General features: G+C 31.5%; 1 protein-coding gene across 2 annotated transcripts in view; it reads left to right on the top strand.

Moving 5' to 3' along the window:
* Positions 1 to 724: 724 nt before the first annotated feature.
* LOC134695055 (ankyrin repeat domain-containing protein 29-like) overlaps positions 725 to 20,339 on the top strand; it is a 32,701-nt gene continuing 13,086 nt past the window's right edge. The window contains exons 1-6 of one of the 2 annotated variants that reach the window (XM_063556230.1): positions 725 to 787; positions 1,368 to 1,476; positions 12,190 to 12,290; positions 13,087 to 13,162; positions 17,614 to 17,637; positions 19,929 to 20,015. In XM_063556230.1, the coding sequence (XP_063412300.1) occupies positions 17,620 to 17,637; positions 19,929 to 20,015 (105 nt within the window). In that variant the 5' untranslated portion in view covers positions 725 to 787; positions 1,368 to 1,476; positions 12,190 to 12,290; positions 13,087 to 13,162; positions 17,614 to 17,619. The remainder of the gene's footprint in view (positions 788 to 1,367; positions 1,477 to 12,189; positions 12,291 to 13,086; positions 13,163 to 17,613; positions 17,638 to 19,928; positions 20,016 to 20,339) is intronic. The other variant, XM_063556231.1, reaches the window with a different exon arrangement.

Below are 20,339 nucleotides of genomic sequence, written 5' to 3'. Positions count from 1 at the left end.
TTCTGTATTTTGTGTGGAACTATTAGGAGAAATAGAGTTAAATCGAAATAAAAAAATAAAAAAATACAGAAATCGCTTTAATTTTACAATTATTTATTTTATGTACAGCTTATTTGAAAAACAATAATAAAAATACAGGTCATCGATGAGTTAAAAAAAAAAGAAATTTCAATTGTAATGCCAAAAAATAACATTTTTGCACCAAAGGGAGATAATTTTGAGTTTTTTTTCCATGATATAAACATTTTGAAAGTCATCTTGGGTTAATCCGGATTGATGTTTTTGATTGATTTTTGTACCATATCAGAAAGTAATAATTTATAGCGTAATAAATAAAATTTGTAATGAAAATTCAAATGTTAAATTTTTCGCTGAATTTTTTTTTATCACAATTTTTTTTTTATCGGGTTATGTACTAAAAGAGAAAATTGAGTTCGCAGTTGAAAATGTGACGTTGATATTCTTATAAAAGGGAGGATTCCGGTTATGATTGTTTCCTGAAACATAATGTAATACTATAATTGTACTTTAGACCTTATTACTCATTGGTAAATGGTCTTTAGAAATCACACTTAAGTTTATGAAGGGGCTGTATATCTGTTCATGAATTCAAATTTAATTGAGTTTCAAAACTGGACAGACTTATTCTCGTTTAATACGGTGATTTCATTTGAATCGCCATGTTTTCCGTCGTCCCCGTTTTCGACTTCCGTTTATGGATGATGTTACACCGAAGATGAACATGTACGAGGAAATTGATATATTTGTTTAAAATTCACGAAAAAAGGTAAAAACTTTGTCGTTCAAATAACATGTACTAATATAAATGAGTAAAATAACAATCTTTTACAATAAACCTGTTTTGTAAATGTCAATTTCTGCATGCCGGGATGAAAAGTCACATCATTCACTATTCAAATCACTAAAGTAGGAAAAACATGGACGCCTAAATTAGACTTAAGTAATTTCTCTCGTACAATCAGCATAGATTTCTGTTACAAATGTTTTGTAGGCATACAAAATACATATATTTCACAAGTTCAGAGAGTCCCATACAGGAAAGAAGACATATTGATTTGAGGAAGTGAATGTTCATAGTCATTTGAACATAATTTTAAGAGGGTATGAATGACTCACTCTATAACACCTGTATACATGTATACCAGAAGATAATGTAAAAATAGAGTAGTATATAATACAGATGAAACAAATGAATATGTAACATACCAATAATTACGAACTACGAGGAAAATTCAAAACGGTTAGTCCTTAATCAAATGGCAATATCAAAAGCTTAAACACATCAAATGATTGGATAACAAATGGCATATTACTGATTTTTTACAGGCATTTTTCTAATATTCCAGGTTCTACTGTACGCGCTCATCCAATAGTATTTCTCTTATCTCCTATACATTTCTTGGAATATGATTGGTTAATAGCGTCCTCATGGAGACCGAGTATATTCGATATTAGGTTAGTATGGAGGCGGGGGCTTATTTCAATAAACGGTAAGTAGTGTTGAGATACGACTTGGGCACTATTTGATTATTTAAATGTATTGAAAGAATTGTTTAATATTGTTCTTGTTGACATTAATTTTTTGTGCAGACTAATGAAAATAGGTTCTTACAATTGAACAACTAAACACTTTAATATAAAGATAAGGAGATGTGGTATGATTGCAAATGAGACAACTCTTTTCTAAATTCAACAAATAAAGATAAACGGCAAGACAAATTCGTTACATAGTGTGTAAGTGACCTGATACGATATATACGGGGTCAGTAAATTTCATATAGGTTCGAGCTTGCTCTCACCACAAATGGAATTTACCGACCCCGTGTATATTTATTAGATCACTAACACACTATGTAACTCATATTATCTCTATAAATGTATGGGGATATGATTGGTTAATCGACTACACGTGGTGACTATATATATTTCATATAAGGTGTCCTAAAAATACATGTTTAGTTACCATATAAGGTCAGCGACCATATGGGGTTAGTAAGGAGTTCCTTCTTTTTCCAAACAAAAATGACATCTAATAGGTTTGAACAGACCAGGAAACTGATATCAAACGATTGAAATGCATCCATAAAACAAATGTTTAGCTATCATGTTGTTATGCAAAGCTCTGATTCCTTTCACGGAATTAGCTATACTTTATGGACCTTTTGGATTATAACTCTTCATCTTTTATATATGCTTTGGATTTCAAATCTTTTGGTCACGAGCATCACCGAAGAGGCATGTATTGTCGAAATGCGCATATGGTGCAGGAAAATTGGTACTGTTAATGCTATTGTTAATGTTAGCATTTGTTTTTTGTAGGTTCTTATTCATGTTAAAACTAAGTATTGAAGTCTTTAAAATCACTTTAATAGGCAGACAGTCTAAATACCAAATGTGAAGACAGTCGGTAAGATAAATGCGTTACACGGTGTGCTAGCTATATATTGACCTAATACGATATATATATGGTCCGTTATTTCCATATGGGTATTCGAGCTTCGCTCTTACTCCACATGGAATTTACTGACCCCATATATATCGTATTAGGTCACTAATACACCATGTAACCAATAGTATCCGACTAGATCCTAATGCATCGATCGAGTTAAGAATACTCGTACTGATTTGGATATATCTTCTGCTATTTATTGTGTTCCACCATAACTTTTCCACCATATAATCGTCGATTGGTAAACTCAATTTGCGACAGTAAAATATACGTTTTAGGAAGGTCAAGCTTAACATACAATACAGTTATCTCCTATTAGTGAGAGATATTATGAACATAATTGTGCAAATCGCGATACAAGCATGAATTTTGATTTAAAGAATGACTAAATGATAAGTAAAAAAAAAATCAGGTGCTGTCCATTAAAAATTTTCATTTTTTCAAGATTGCCACCGATCATTTTGCAAATGGCGTCATATCCAGTTGGCTACATTTCGTAAATCCTTGAAAGCTGTGTTGTAGGTTTAATCCAATGTAAGTTTTGATAAAACGTAAATTACGGTTCCTAAAGTTCGACAAAACAACACATAAATGACAAAAAAAAGAGTGACTTCCGGTTCCAAAATGGCGGCAACAATTTTGGAAATGTATTTTTTTTTATATAATTTCCATCAACTTAACAAGTGATATCACATTCTTGGTTAAGTTTAAATGCCTAGTTTTGTTATAAAGACAGGTTGGTTATCTTATAAATATCTGACAGTAGCCAATACAAAAACCTGTACAAGGAAGGACAGAACGATAGCATTTACAGTTACCAACACAGCTGGATTTTTTGTTTCCGCATTTCCAAAGTTCCTGACAGGAGGATGCAACGTTAACGGAAGCCGAATAAGTCTTTTTGGTTTACAACTGTCATCGCTTGTTTTCTTTCCATCCAATCCCAGTGTTCATGACTTGGTACCTGTCGAATACATAAATCAGACTGAGCCCAAACTAGCCCTCCTTGATATGCTTTTCTTTGTATATGCTCCGGAAAAAAACTCTTGTAGGCGGAACTGCATCACATTGCCGTTGCTTCATTTTAGAAAAAGGCCGTGGCCATCTTGAAAAAATGATTTTTTTTAATGGCCATCAGTTGTTTCTTAAAAAGTATATGATAATGATGCTTTGTGATAATTTTCATACTTGTATCATCATTTGTACAATTCCCTCTATTTTGCCTGCTAATACCCACCCCTATATGTGATACATAAATTAAAAAAGGACATCTAGCAGTTACTGACATAACAGCTCCAAACCTCAATTAAACTTTTTTTGTAATTATTTTATTTTTCAAGATGAAACATGTGAAATTACATAATACAGTATTAGACACAAGGTATAAAAAGTTAATTAATACTTGTCAGATCGATTAAATCATAATGGTATAATAAGATATAAATATTACAATTGATTTGGTTAATTAAATGCTGCTTCTTACAATTGCCACTTCTGATCCATTTTTATTTTTTGTGTAGGGGTTAAGAAACATACAGAATATTTTTCTATTGTAATCCAATACTTTAAATATTCTATCCCACCATATTTTTTGGGCAATACACTCTTACATCTACATTTGTATATATAGTATTTAAATAACAACAAGATATTATTAACTGTTTTACTGTTGACAGAATCCTCAGACACACCTAAAATGACCTCTTTTGCCCTAAAAGGCAAGAGGATTTCATAATTTCTAATCCAATCTATAATGGATAACCAGTGTTACATTAAATTCCCAAAATCTGTGAAATATATTTTCTTGAACTTCTGAACAAAATGTACATAGCTCAGTTTCTTTTAATTTACATTTATATAAAAAGGAATTGCATGGTAAAATCTTATGAACAATCTAAAATTGAAAATTTTGTAAAAACGATTTTTTTGGTTATAATGAAGGGCATGGAATAAATAGCATTCCAATCTTCAATCTGTAAATTTAAGTCTATTTCCCATTTGTTACGGGAAGAAAGAGATAATACTTTATTATCCTCCAGAAATAAATTATAGAAAAATTTACAAGACTAAGGTTCTTTTTTTAACTTTATCTACTAATTTATTTTCAATATTATCAAGTTTAGAACTACCTTCTATCCTACTTTTCCATATATTTGGAATAGCACTTAAAATACCATAAAACTCTACAAAATTAGAATTGAAATTATACTTTTTCTCAAATTCTTCATATGAGAATAATTATCTGACACCAGATCATTTATGAAAAATATGCAATTTTCAATATACAAATGTATGTACCCTTCAAAAATCACCATCTTGATGTTTGGATTTAGCCATATGGACTGGGACAGAATATCGGTGTTGTTTTCAACTTTCAATTTATTTTTCAATTTTGAAAAATTAACCAGGATATCATGCCAAAAGGGATTGACTTTTTTTGCTAAATTAAGCAATCCTTCCTTACTTAAATGTAAAATTTTGTCCCCCCCCCCCAACTTTTTGTATATAACTAAGCAGCAAAACTTTCCAAGGAGAGTAATTTTGGGGGTCTAGTAATTTATACAGCCAAGACATTTTTACGCTATAACAAAAATAGTAAATATTAGGCATCTTAAGACCACCATCACAGTGTTCGGACATAACCACTGTTCTTTTCACTTGATCTGGTTTCCTTTCCATAAAAAAATGAAAAATATATTTTGAATCTCCTTCAAAACCCCATCTGGGGGGTTAAGGAGGACAGTCAGAACTTGAACCAGAATGGGAAGTGCTAAAGTTTTAATCACAATCACCCTCCCAATATATGTTAGTTCTCTATAAGCCCAAGTATTAAGAAGTGACTTGATACTGTTTATCTTGGCTGTAAAATTACATAGAGTCATATCCCTTTTAGCAAGCTCAAACCATATACCTAATAGTTTGAACCTCCCAGAAAGGTTCCAAACAAGATTTTTTTCTGGTAAAAGTTTTTCCATACTACCCTTGTTTGACCCAATCCATATGGCCTCAGTTTTGTCAACATCACACCTGAGTCCAGCACATTCTGAAAATTTATCAAACAAATTTAGATATTGATTTAGAGACTTTTTGTCACCATCCAGGACAAGGAAAGAATCATCAGCATATTGACTCAATAAAAATTCTGAGTCATTAATAGTAACTCCAGCAACATCAGGGTCATTTGTAATAGCTGCACTAAGTAGTTCCAAAACTAAAATAAATAGATAAGGAGACAGAGGATCCCCTTGAAGAACCCCTCTTTTCAATGAAAAAATTTCAGAAATATATCCGTTGTTTAACACTGCACTAGAGGCATCACAGTAGCATGCCTTAATCCAACTTATAAATGTTTGGTCAAAGCCATAAAACTGCAAAGCCTCTAGTATAAAAGACCATTCGACCGTGTCGATAGCTTTTTCGAAATCGACTAAAAGTAAAAGTCCAGGAATGTCGTCTTCCTCCATCTTTTCCATTAGATCATTAATAAATCTAGTACATTCACCTATGTACCTACCTTAAAGAAATCCTTTTTGTGTTTGACTTATTATATTTACCAGCACCTGTATGCGTGAATTGCCTATGTAAATTTTAAAATTGTTTGTATGCACATTGAACGACAAATTTATGTGACGTATATAATTTTTCTGACGTCAGACACTCAAATCAATCCATGTGTTCGTAGATAGTAGATGTTTTTGTGTTCTGTTAAATTGTTCCTTTTAAAAGTGTTGGATTCTCATAAATTTTATGTATAACTTTTGGACTAGTTTGAATCTCGGTCTATTTCTGTAAATTATTTTTACATACTTTTGATTTTTTAACCCTGTATGCGTACATTGCCTATGTTAATTTTAAAATTGTTTGTATGCACATTGAACGACAAATTTATGGGACGTATATAATTTTTCTGACGTCAGACACTCAAATCAATCCATGTGTTCGTAGATAGTAGATGTTTTTGTGTCCTGTTAAATTGTTCCTTTTAAAATTGTTATACGATGATGACTGATGTACCCATATTTTGACTATTTTATTAATTGTGACTGTTTATTTAACGCATCATGTAAATGTAGCGGAATTTGATGAGACTGTTATTAAAGTGAGAGGGTTAGCGCTATAGAACCAGGTTTAATCCACCATTTTCTACATTTGAAAATGCCTGTACCAAGTCAGGAATATGAAAGTTCTTGTCCATTCGTTTTTGATGCGTTTTGTTTTTTGGTTTTGCCGTGTGATTATGGACTTTCCAAATTGATTTTCCTCTGAGTTCAGTATTTTTGTGATTTTACTTTTAGTCTATTTGCTAAACTTGCTGTAGCTATCTTATAGTCTACACACAAAAGTGTAATAGATCGCCAGTTCTTTAAATAAAATTTTGACTTACCCTCCTTTGGTATACAAGTAATGAGTCCCTGCCTTTGTGTGATTGAGAACTTTCCATATTCTAAAGCCTCATTTAAACATCTTACCAGTGGTATCTTAATATCATTCCAAAAGAATTTATAGAATTCAACAGTAAATCCATCTATACCAGGTGATTTGGAATTCTTCATAAGTTAAGGAGAGGACAGACATTCCTGCATTGTTAAAAGTCCCTCACAGGAACCCACCTCTTCATCATTCGGTTTTGTTATAAAAGGATTATCTTGTTGAAGAAATGTGTCCCTGTGAGTTTCAAGTAACAATGGTTTACAACTAGTATATAATTTTTTTTAAACTGTTTTCGCTCATTTTTAATAGTACTAGGATCTGTTATCTCAGTCTCGTCCTCCAAAATAAGTTTGGGAATAATTGTTTCTGTGTAATGTTTTTTTTTCCTCCAAATTACAAAAATATTTACTTCCCTTTTCCCCCTCTACTTGCCATCTTGCCTTAGATCTTGTAATTATCCCTTTTACATTTTTTTCCCTCAATATTTTTAATTCTAGTTCGATCCCTTCCCTTTCTTAGTATACTGATGGCAAGTTATTCTCCAAAAGTTTTTCATCTAATAATGATATCTTATATAGTAAATCTTTTTCTTTTTTATTTCCTTCTTTTTTTTTCTGGAAAGACGAAAATGAGATTGCTGACCCACGGACTTTCATCTTAATCATATCCCATAAAAGCTGATAGCTTATATTAAACTGTTTATCCTCTGTCTCAATATCCATAGATGGATCAGACTCATATTCTTCAATGACAGTGTTGATGTCCCCTTTTACTTTCTCAATAAATTCAGTTTCCCTTAAAAAACTGTTATTAAATTTCCATGTACCCTTCCCTCTTATCTGACTAGAAAACTTTAAATTAATCAATACAGGAGAATGATCCGATCTATAACTTATTCCTATATCTGATGAAATTACACATGCTTCTATATCTGAAGTAATCATGAAGTAGTCCAAACGACTTTGTTTGTGATTTGGACCCCGCCATGAGTACCTATTATCAAAAGGGTGCTGCTGGCGCCATATATCTAATAAATCTAGTTCATGCATTACCTCACGAATCTTGGCTTTTGACTGGGGGTTGTTTTCACTTCTATAACGAATGTGTCCATGTCATAGTCTTGAACAACATTCCAATCTCTCGCTACGTCAATTGACGAATTGCTGTAGCGGGATATTTTGTGTTTTATGTTCTCAAAAAGACTGGGTCATCATTATGTGGTCCATATACAGCTGCCAAAGTTATACGGTAGTCCTGAATGGTGATAACTAATATAATAAAATTACCCATCAGGTCTATAGTTTCCACATGAAATCTTGAATTCGAAAGTATTTTTAAAAAGAATAGCTACCCCTCTACTTTTACTAGAATAAGAACTAAATTTAACCACATATCCCAATTCATGAAGCCATTGTTTTTCTTTTTCAAATGTGGTATGGGTGTCTACTAATATAGTTATATCATATAAGTCCTCATATTTTGTAAATATATCAATTCTTTTAACTGTTTCTGATAAACCCCTGCAGTTTACGCTACCAATAGTTATAGTCGACATTATTTAATAAAGTGGTTAAAAATTAGTAGCATAAATAATATAAATATCTATAAGCACAATATATCAAAGCAGCATTAACAAAACATACACACATGCGTCTATAATACATAAAAGTTGTTTCACAATGATTCAATTTTTTACTTAAAGTTACCCCCACCCCCCAAAGATTTTTTGTAGAAAGCACCATGCTATGAATAGAATGAGCATTACTTTTGTGCTAAAGTAGAAACAAAAAATATATCATAAAAGTTCTGTAAATCTCCAATTTTTGTTCTTCAATTTGCATGTTTTAAATTTTAAATTTGTGTATTGTTTGTCTAAAGGAGAAGACAAACAAGTAAAGATGAATTAATAATAGTAACATCGTGAAAGGAAAAACTGAAGAAAATAGTAAATAACGAAAAAGATACAACACAGAATATTTAACAACACATAAACATGATAAACTTGTATTCATAAAATGTAAACAAAACACATATAAATATATATACACACATTTGCCCCCACATGCATTTACTGATACAAGAACATACATCTATAATATTTCCTGTCTGAATTTTTAAACAGCAGAGATTCACTACCTTTACATGTACATTCTCTTTATTTTGCATAAATATTGTAAGAAGAGTGCCAATTTTTAAGTATGAACATACCCAGATTTCACGAATCTATTTATAGAAGTTTATTTATGCATACACATCAAAGTTGGATCCGTAATTTTAATAATGAACTATCTAAAAGTACATGTGAATCTATGACCTGTTTTATACCATGTTGTAGTTATAGCTACATGTATTTGTTAGAGAAAGCCTGTCAATTTCAAATTAAATGCATGCTGGAAGGTTTATGCATACATGTAGGGTTTGTTTCTAACTGGGTCATAATTCCATGTAATCAGACTAGTTTTATCAAAGAATCTAAACAGTCAATGAAAATTCGTTTTTTTATGATGCCGTGTATAGTGATTAAGATTTTACTTATATTTCATAGAATACGCTATAGTGGGTGCACTTTTGCATATCAGTATAGTGCCATTTAAGTTTAATTAACCTCAATGAAAATTATTGAAAGATTGTGTCATATGAAAATCAAGCACACTTCCTCTTTTTAAGCTCAAACCCATCAAATTATTTGAAAACAACTGTCATATTCTTAATTTGTAAAGTAGTCTTTTCTGAATTTAATCAATACAGTTTCCTGTCCTGTATACATATGGATAAAGGGACGAAAACTAGCATTAATGATATTACTATCGCCATGGTGTCAATTGAATTTGTTCAACGTAACGTTCTCATGATTTGACTTTTGTAACTTTACATATAATGTCCAATACTTGGTATCATTTTTTTCAAATTATCGATTGAAACACGGCGTAGTTCCTTTATTTTCAATCAAATTTTTACTAACTTGGTTAAGAAGAGTGCAAGCAACATTCTTTTTTCTGAATTTAATCAATAAAGTTTCCTGTCATCTATGCATGTGTAATTCTGATATATAAGGATGAAAACTAGCTTTAATGACAAAATATCGACATGGTGTCAATTGCATTTGTATATTGTAACGTTCTCATAGTTTGACTTTTTTAAGGTTACATAGGGAGTCCAATACTGGGTAAAACATGTCCAAAACCAAGCAAGGGGAACACGGTACAGTTCCTTTTTTTCAATCAGAATTGTTTAGGTAAAATCGGTTTGACCTTTTTGATGTCATTGAAAAAGTCCTCTTTCCATATAATGCCATTGTTTCAAACTGTCATTACAAGACTTTGGTCATTTATTAAGTAAGAACTGTAATAATTATACAATAACTAATCGAAAAATTCAAATGGAGAAAAATATTCAACAAGTGACCAAACAACACATAAATTGACGAATGCGCTACTAATTACCAGTGTTGTTCGGTCACGAGTTGAATGTTTTTCAATATTTGAATTCTTTAATTAGTTATTCTTTGTATTACATAGGCAAATGACTTTTTTTAAAGAAATTTATGTTAAACATGTTAGGAATTATATTTTTTGCCTACGCATTCACAATTCGTTTTATTACGCTGTTACATGTATCAACGCCTTGACAATGCCAATTGTTGTTTGACGTCAGAGAGTGAAATAACCACGTTTATTTTACATGTGAAATAATCGGTTTGTTTTTAACTAGGAAACCAATGTAATTCATTGCAACCAATGTAATAATATATTATATACTTCAACGAATAATTAGGTATATGAAAATGTGGTATAATTATTTCGATTCAAATAGGACAAATACGGTCATTAAAATACTAAAGCGGGGATTGGTTTGGTGTGTGTGTGGCTGATCTTTTTTACTCCCTGTTATATAAAGCTCAAATATCTTAAAAAATCTTGCAGGGGTTATTTCGTGAATAACCGATAGAAAAAAAACCTGTTTAATTCTTTTAATTCTCAATCCTTACATTTGCCATCCTTAATTTACATGATTTTATCGTAAGCTTCCGTCAAATTCAAAGTTGACATTTCGTAACTAAGGAGCCTCCGTGTTGACTTGCTGAAATTAGTAAATATGCAAATAATGCAGTTAAAGAATAGAAAATAAAACAAAAACTACCTCAAAAATCAGTTTTAATACAATAGCACACGAAATTCGATGGTTCACATAACAGAAAATTTTTAACTTTAGCGGTATCATTTGTATGACGTCATGTTTTGAAATGAGTTTTAAATGCGCAAAAAAAAAAAAAAAAAGACTTTCGCTGATTTTTTTTTTTTTTGGTTGATTTGTCCGAGCTCTTGTGCATTTCTTCTTTTTATTATGCATTCGAATAAGAATAACAGTAATTTTGTCTTTTTTTTATTGCACTTTTTAAATCAATAAAATCGAAAAATGGTCTGCAAATAGGTTCCAATACATGTAGATTTCCTTGGGAAGTATATCGTAACAGCCATTTTTATTTATATCTCTGAGTCTGGGCTAAGTATAGTTATATCGAGAATTTTATAACCGTGTTGTTTACAAAGCGAAGGAATGCACGTCATATTATAATTCTCCATCCCAGGCACAGTTTGTAAAAAAAAACCCATCATAGGGCAAAGAACGGTCTTCAACACGAAGAGCAAGCTAAAAGGGTAAAAAAATGACTAGTGTAATATCGTCCAAACAGGAAAACTAACGGTCTAATCTATGTATAAAAAAGAGAGATAAACAAGTCCTTATGAACCACATCAACAAAAGTCAACTATTGAAGATCAGGTTCCTGACTAAGGATAGGTGCAAACAAATGAAGTGGATTTCAACGTTTAAATAGGTACCAGCCTTCCCTTGTTACCTGAAACAATAGTGTTAAATAACAACATAGAAAGACAGACAATAAAAAATAAATCAAAAGACATGTTAACACAGTATAATGATAGATGGCTTGACTTGTCCTCATGCTTTGTTCAAATATCAATTTTACAGCTCAAACTCATCAATGGTCAGCAACCGTCATATTTCTAACTTGATAAAGATATAGAAAACACATGTGTTTTCTATATTGTGTCATGTGTGCTATTGTTTGTCTGTTTGTCTTTTTAATTTTCAGCCATGGCGTTGTCAGTTTATTTTCGATTTATGAGATTGACTGTCCCTTTGGTATATTTTGTCTCTCTCTTACACAAAGGAATCTGATGCTTAGTTTAACGTGTCTGAAAAAAGAAAGAAAGAGGAAGACTGTGCAGCTCAATGTACTTTTTAATTCAATCAAATATGTGTTTCAGGTAATATTAGTGTGGTCCTGTTGATGCCATTGGAAAAGTCCTCATACCATTATGTACCATGGATCAACACTGCCATGTGAAGAAATCTGTCATTGATTTAGGTAAATGTTGTATGTTAAAACTTCAATGAATAAGCTTAGACAAAACTGATAGATTTCAGCATCTATATATGTGTCTTTTTCTTAATTTTAATGGAATAGCCCTTACTCCTAAATACCTTGTCGTTAAACTTGTTTGTTAGTTACAAGTAAATCTGAATTTATTAAAAAAGGCTTGACAGTCTTCTACGAAAAGCATGTAAATCTTTGCATTCTGATGTTATACTTAGAACCATGATGCGAGTTTATTAACAATGTGATGTTTTTTTGAAAATATTTTATAAAAGGACGTGTAGGATATTTATAAATGTGGAGCTATAATGTAAAGCAATCAGTCCTATTTCAAACCCTATGGTACTATTTGAAAATTAAAGGAAGAAAACTATCACCTGTCTTCTGATAAATGTATTACTTCATAAGCAGAATACACTGAGTTAGAACTGAGAGAATAGTCGAATAAAACAAGACAACAACATCATGAAAATAGCTAAATAATAATGATAAAAGATTTTACAAAAACAAACTCCAAATCGACCAGCCTGAGGCGCTGTTGAAACGTAAGCAGATCCTGCTTTAGAATTGTCACCTATCATATTTTCCATGGCAAGCAAAAATAGCTGAGACAATTAAGGTTAGGAGACAAGGTTGTGGCTACAATAATTAAAGTATAAATCATAGCTACTATATCATGTATATTGTCCTATGTTCGTCGTCCTTATTACATCAGTTACTTGCAATTTTAAAGTATTTATGTTTTTTGATGTTGTTAACATCGTTGACATATTTAATATTTTTTCAGTTTGCTTTCAAAGATATATTTCATTTATATACTAAGAATACATCAGTTCTAAGACCAGAGCAACCCGACAGTTTTTGTAAGTGATTTCTATTTGCCTGCTTGAAATTATTTCTTTCCATGCTTTTTAAGTTCAGTTACTGAAAATAAATTGGGTCTGACAAGCCTGCTCAGAATAAGTATGACAAGAACAGGAAGCAGTGGACCCTTTTAGCATGAACGATATAACTATAAATAGAGCGAAACATCTTCTCAATATAGCCTGGTCAATATTGGGACACATAAAACAAATGCAGTACCCAACCTAGTCGGTTGTTGTAACATAAAAAAGAACACAGAAATACTGATATATATCTTTATTTACCAAAGTCATAACAACTATAGGCATACAACATATAAACTACACAAGTATACATAGATAGCAGAAGGTAATGTGTTAAACATATTACATCATGTTAGATCTTAATTTTTGTGCACGAAATATAAATTTACCCAAATTACATAATTCTTTAAGATTATTAGAACTCATTAATTGTATATATTTATACATAGAAGGTTTTCTCCAATAATATGGTTTTATAAAATAAGATCTAAGACCTTGATAAGTAGGACATTTTAAAATAAAATGCATCTCATCTTCAATGTCGTTTTTACAAAAACTACATATTCTATTACTTCTTGGAATTGCAGAATAGCGACCACATTCTATAGCTAAATCATGACTACTAAGTCTTATTTTGGTAATACATGTCTTATAAATAACTGGTATTGGTTTACATAAATAATTTTGTAAACAAAAATTTTGAACCATATATCTATAACTTGTACATTTGATTAAATTATTCATTTGGCTGTCAAAATCTTGCTTCAGACAATCAAACAGGCGTTGTTTAATTATCAAGTAAAAACTACTGGAGAGCTTACTATCTAAAAATAAACCTTGATTATACCAAATATCACCTAAACCTATGCTGAGCAACTCATTTTTAATAAAATACAACCAATTTGTCTTATTATTTGGACATTTTTGTAAATCGTCATATAAAAAGAAGTAACAGTTTTTCAAAATACAGTTTGTAGTACATAACAGCTTAAACCAGTATTTAAACATTCGACATTTTCTGGTGTGCAATAATGGTAATCTACCTAGCTCATAGTACACCATGACATTACTAGTAGAGCTTTTTACTTTCATAATATTTTTACAATAGCCCAGATGTATCCTTTCTATAGCTGGTGCCTTGTGAGCACCCCAAATTTCACAACCATAACAAAGTACACTGTTTATATAAGTATCAAAAAGTGAAAGTAAAGTTACAAAATTCAAATATATATCTTTTACATTTCTCCTTACGGCAAACACAGCTTTTCTACCCTGTTCTGAGAGTTTCTGCTGTAACACATTATATTTACCATTAAAATTTAACAAAATACCAAGATAACTAAACTTATCTACAACTTCTATTTCCTGGTTATTATAATACCATTTTTCATTGTCATGTATTTTACCACCCTTTCTAAAAACAACAATTTTCGTTTTTGCTATATTTACACTAAGTGACCATTTGGAGGTATAATCATACAAAGTATCAAGTAATGTTTGTAACCCAGATACAGTTTCTGAAAAAATAACCATATCGTCAGCGTACATTAGTAAAAATAAATTTAGTTCCTTCATCTCATAAGGAATAGAGTCACTATTTATAAAAGCCATTTCACAATCATTGACATACATAGAAAAAAATATCGGTGATAAGACTTCACCTTGCATCAAACCTACTTCATTAGTAAAATAATCAGAATTGAACCCATCAACACTTACACAAGAAGTTACATTAGAATACATTGCTTTGATAACCATTAAAAATTTACCTTGTATTCCAATTTTTGATAGTTTATACCATAACATATATCTTTGAACAGTGTCAAAAGCTTTTGTGTAGTCTACAAAACAACAATAAAAACGATTTTTGGCTGATAAAGATTTGAAAATTAATGATGTAAGAGCAAAAATAGCATCTACTGTACCCAGACCGGGGCGAAAGCCGAACTGGGCATCGGTCACAATATCAAACGTTTCCGACCAGTCTATTAAACGTTGATTGAGAACGGACGTAAATAACTTTCCAAAATTACTGACTAAACTAATCCCTCTGTAGTTGTTCGGATCAAGCACATTACCCTTCTTGAATATAGGTATGAGTATGGCTTTAGCCCAGTCCGTAGGGAAAATTCCGGACTGTAAAATTCCATTAAAAATGTACAGTAATACAGGCATAAACACATCTTTGTATTCAATAAAATATTCGTTAAGAATTCCATCAACTCCATGACTTTTATCACGTTTAAGGTTACGAATAGCTTTCAAAATGTCATTTTCTGTAATTTCTCTATCAAGTTCCTCATAGACGCATTCACCATCAGTGTTATTAAATTGGCTGTCGTCCAGTACAGCATCTGTGTCTGATGAGCACAATGACTTAAAATGTTCATGGAACAACTTTAATGGTACAGCATGTTTAGGAGACGCTTTCCTTTTAAATTTCTTGTAAAACAATTTTGGGTTTGTAAGTCTCATTATGTCTAACATGTTTCCTTCGGTGCGCATATACTCTCGTTTCAGGCGACGTTCTAGTGTTTTATAGTCCTTTTTCGCTCGGATTAAATTACTATGGTTCAGTTGTGATTTTAGTCTATTAAATATATTTAAACATTTTATATAGCGGCGATGAAGGTCTTTACACTGGGCGTTAAACCAAGGTTTATCATCACAAATATTAGATCTGTCAGATTTATAATTGTTTGACCTCTTTTTAAAAAATGGTGCCATAATGTCATTTAACGTACTAGTGAATTCGGCCAACGAATTGTCGAGTAATTGCTGCCCATCAAAGTCAATGCGTTCACGACACATATTTATCTTTTCCATATTATTCAGTAAACAATCTCTACATTGTTCTTTTAATTCATCATTCCATTTAAATTTGTCCTGCGACAGATTCTCTCTGGTTTCATCATCCGGATACAGTGTTGAATTTTGTTTGTTACACAGTAATGAAAGTTGTATATGTAGAAATGCGTGGTCGGAAAAAGTTGTAAAATTAGACACAATAAGTTGACGTACTATCGGGAAAAGTGACACTGGGACTAATAGGTAGTCTATAACACTCATTCCATTCGCACCACAAAATGTAAAATCATTCGCAAAACCATTTTTATGCCGGCCATTCAATATTCTCAAACCCGAGGCTTTACATAGCGAGATAAGTTTCGGACCATAGCAGTTCGTATTGTTGTCAGGATTATTTCTTACATTGAGTTCTATATCAGCAGAATAATCAAAAATATCATCAAGTCTACTCCTTATAGTAGTATGAATACTATCGTTACTCACAAAGTCATCTATTGCCCCAGTTCGGCTGTTTGTATCACCCAAAAGTATAACATCACCAAGTGAAGAGTAAAGTTCAATACTATTTTCTAAATCAACAAATAAATCACAATTATAAAGTTTATAAAAATTCGATTTGACAGGGGGTATATAAACGCAGGCAATAAATAAGTTTTTATCACTTGTAACAATATCCTTTTCAATATTCAACCATATAATTGTATCATGAATACATGTTTCAATAGAAATTTTATTAGAAAAACACTCTTTTATTAAAATTACAATACCTCCTCCTTGAGTAGATTTAGACTTGCGTCTAGCATACAAAAAACAATCATAACCAGGAATAGAAAAACTAAAATCATTTTTAAACCAACATTCTGTAAGAAAAACTATATCATATGTGCAAATAAAATTCAAAAATGCAATGTTATCAAGTTTATTTTGAATACCACCATTCACGTTCCAAGAAATTACTTTCAAATTGTCATAGTTTTTTGAATGAGACACAAAACCTCCAACGCTATCCTAGTCTTCTTTGGTAGTAGCCTGCTTCTCGTCAGTTTGATGAGTTGTCTTGTCAGTACATGTATCTACATCGATCTTCTCATTCGGTATCTGAGTTTCCGTTTTCGGTAAGAATTGTTTGTGCTTAATCTGATCGAAAAGCTCGTTATTTATATACAGTTTATCTCTGATCATCACTGCTTTAGCTTGTTGAGCACGAGCTTCTCTTTGAATTGGGAGCAATTGTTTTCTTTTAGCGAGAACAGCTGGTGTATACTGTACACTGAGACCGAACGGAGAGCTCTTCAATTTGTAAGCAGATGACTTCACTACCTCACGCTGTTTAAAATTGTCAAAAGTTGCAATTATTGGCCTTGGCTTGTATTTGCTATTCATACGTCGAACGCTGCGGAAATTGATATTTGTCTTAACATCCATTTCATCATTACTGAACTCCATCTATCAAATAGAAAAATACTTGACTCAACCAACCATCGTCAGTGCCTCATATAGCGTTGAATTGGGTTCAGGTGAATTGGACAGTAATCTTACAACAAGTATATAAAATGTACATATATGTATCTATCCAAAAATATTTAACTAAACTTGATCTCATTTTTTTTCATTTTCAGGACATCATGGAAAGTTTGAATGAGGTAATATTGTCTGTTCTAATGCACAATTGTCATTTACTTTACTGTTGTCTATTCTGCACGGAAAGATATGTGGTATTTTTGTATGAAATAGAATAAGACAAATAAGTATAATAATTACATCTTTAATCTGTGAAATACTATTGGTGAATTATTACTAAGTTAATGTATTTATTTCTGTTGTCTGTATTGTTTTAAAAAAAGAATAAAATACTTGATTACAGACAGCAATTTCACTCTGTCTTGGAAGTCATTGTTCTTGATATACACCGTCGGTGGCGGTGGTGTTAACAATGTATTAGTTTATGATTTGTTCTTGTAAATGGTGAAAAATTAGTTGTAAGTCAATGATAATTAGTATGCAGTTGTATTAACAATGACGCATCTTATTTCAATAAAAAGCTTTTTGCTATGCCCTTGGTCATAGTCTATTGACTTTGACACGTTTTCTTAGTTATCAATTATTAGATTGTGACGAGTCAGTTTAAATGGATCTATTTGTGGAAGGTCAATGATGATGGACTATTTACTTAACACCAAATTTTAACTTCAGATTGTACTATTTGGTAAAAAATTCTGGTACCAAATCAAACACACAAACTAGAATAAAATGTATTATTTTTTCCTTTGTATTGGAAAGTGTAATGTTTTCCTAAGACTTTGTCGTGAATAGAAACATTAAACAGTTAAATATCCACCTAACTGCAACAATCTTAAGCTGACCTCAACACTTAAGTTTGGTTTGATTTCTTCAAATTGTAATTACTTGAATATTAACGAAGATGATCTAACCACAGAAAAGGCAACCTGTCAAAATGTTCTCCATAGTCACAATAGTTATCAAAGGTACTAGGATAATAATCGGTCGGTAATATGAAAATAGTGATTGGCTCAGTCTAAGATGAACCATTGATTTTAAGTAAATGATGTAAAACGTGTACAGTGATACTGAGGGAAATGTGTCTTATTGATGCTGAGAACCAGAATACTCAGTAGAGGTATACCTAAATTGGCAGAATTTTTATAACCGATTACAGAAATATATTTGGCATGCAAACACATAAGCATTGACAAGCTTCACTTCAATGGAGATTTCATAGCCCCACCTCATGGTTCATTGAACTTGATTTTTTGTTTACTTAGTTCACAAGTAAATGTTTGAATAGAGGTTTAAGTTTGTCAAAAGCGAACGACTTAAGTGAATGGTATTTGTTTTAGTATTGGCTTATCTCATTTCCATTGAATTTGTTCAGCCCTGTACCTTCAGTCACTGTTCATTGCCTTTACATATGTGCATTATATACATGTTGAAGTATTGCTATTTAAATTTCAACATCTGCATTATTTAAAATGACTAAAAAGCAAGCCATAATTCTGTGTTAAGAGTTTACTAGTCATTTAAATTTGAGACTTATGCCTTGCAGTAATATTAGTGTTGTAATTAGTTAAATAGTTTGCAATCAATTATGTAAAGACGATTCAGCGAAGTATATTCATAATATATACACATTTGTGAATTAAATTGTTATGCAGTGCTAATATATTCGTCTTCACAGTCAAGAAAACTCATAGATACTTGATTCATTTTTTTTGTCCTGTCGAAAACCTAAATGTAAGCTGTCACACCTGCAAGTTCTTTTTTTGTGACCACGACATAAAACAAACCACGCTAGAGATACAAGAGAACCCAATAAAACCATTCAATGGTTAACACTTGTATTGTTTGGGGGCCTTTTAAAGCTTGCTGTTCGATGTGAGCAAAGGCTCCATGTTGAATACCGTACTTTTACCTATAATTGTTTACTTTTATAAATTGTTACTTGGATGGATAGTTGTCTTATGACCATTCATACTGCATCTTCTGATATATATTAACAATAGTTCATACATATTTGTTTTGAACATATGGATATGTTTCAACACTCCTAGTCCTACATGAGCCAAATTATTTTAGATGTTTGGTGAAAGATATGATTATTGTGACAAGATTTCTAAATTGACCATTTAGTTGAAACATATTATTTTATAGTAGATTGGGACAAAAGTGCTTGCAACTTATGTTTGCTGACATCAATTAAAGAATATCTTTAAAAATGGAAACAGGGGTTGGGGTATACAATGTACTGTAAATTAAATTAAAATATTATAATATTAGAGTCTTATATTTTGACCTTTGAAAAATAGAAGCATATGGGTTTTCCATTCTAGGATATCATTTTAAACGAAACTGCATAGTAAAAGTAGTACTGTAACACTTATGTTATCAAGATGGTAATTATTTGATTTACTTACAGAAACAATGTACAGCTGCTAAGAAGGGAAGATTGAAAGATTTGAAGAAATGCATACAAAAAGGGGCAGATTTGGAATACAGAGATAGTGTGAGTAAATATCTTTCAAGATGGCATTATACACTTAAAATTAATAAAATTATAACGGTACCAATTTTCTTGCACCAGATGCGCATTTCGACAATACACGTCTCTTCAGTGATGCTCGTGGCCAAAATATTTGAAATCCAAAGCTTATATAAAAGATGAAGAGCTAAAATCCAAAAGGTTAAAAAAGTATAGCCAAATCCGTGAAAGGAATCCGAGCTTTGCATGAGGGAGATACATTCCTTAATTTATAATAATTTATACTATTTTGTAACAGCAAATTTTAATAACACAAAACATCCGTAACAGAGTCACCAAAAATGTTGG

The sequence above is a fragment of the Mytilus trossulus genome, chromosome 13 (genome assembly GCF_036588685.1).
Source record: "Mytilus trossulus isolate FHL-02 chromosome 13, PNRI_Mtr1.1.1.hap1, whole genome shotgun sequence".
Taxonomy (NCBI): domain Eukaryota; kingdom Metazoa; phylum Mollusca; class Bivalvia; order Mytilida; family Mytilidae; genus Mytilus; species Mytilus trossulus.
This window is presented reverse-complemented; position numbering and strand designations above follow the sequence as displayed.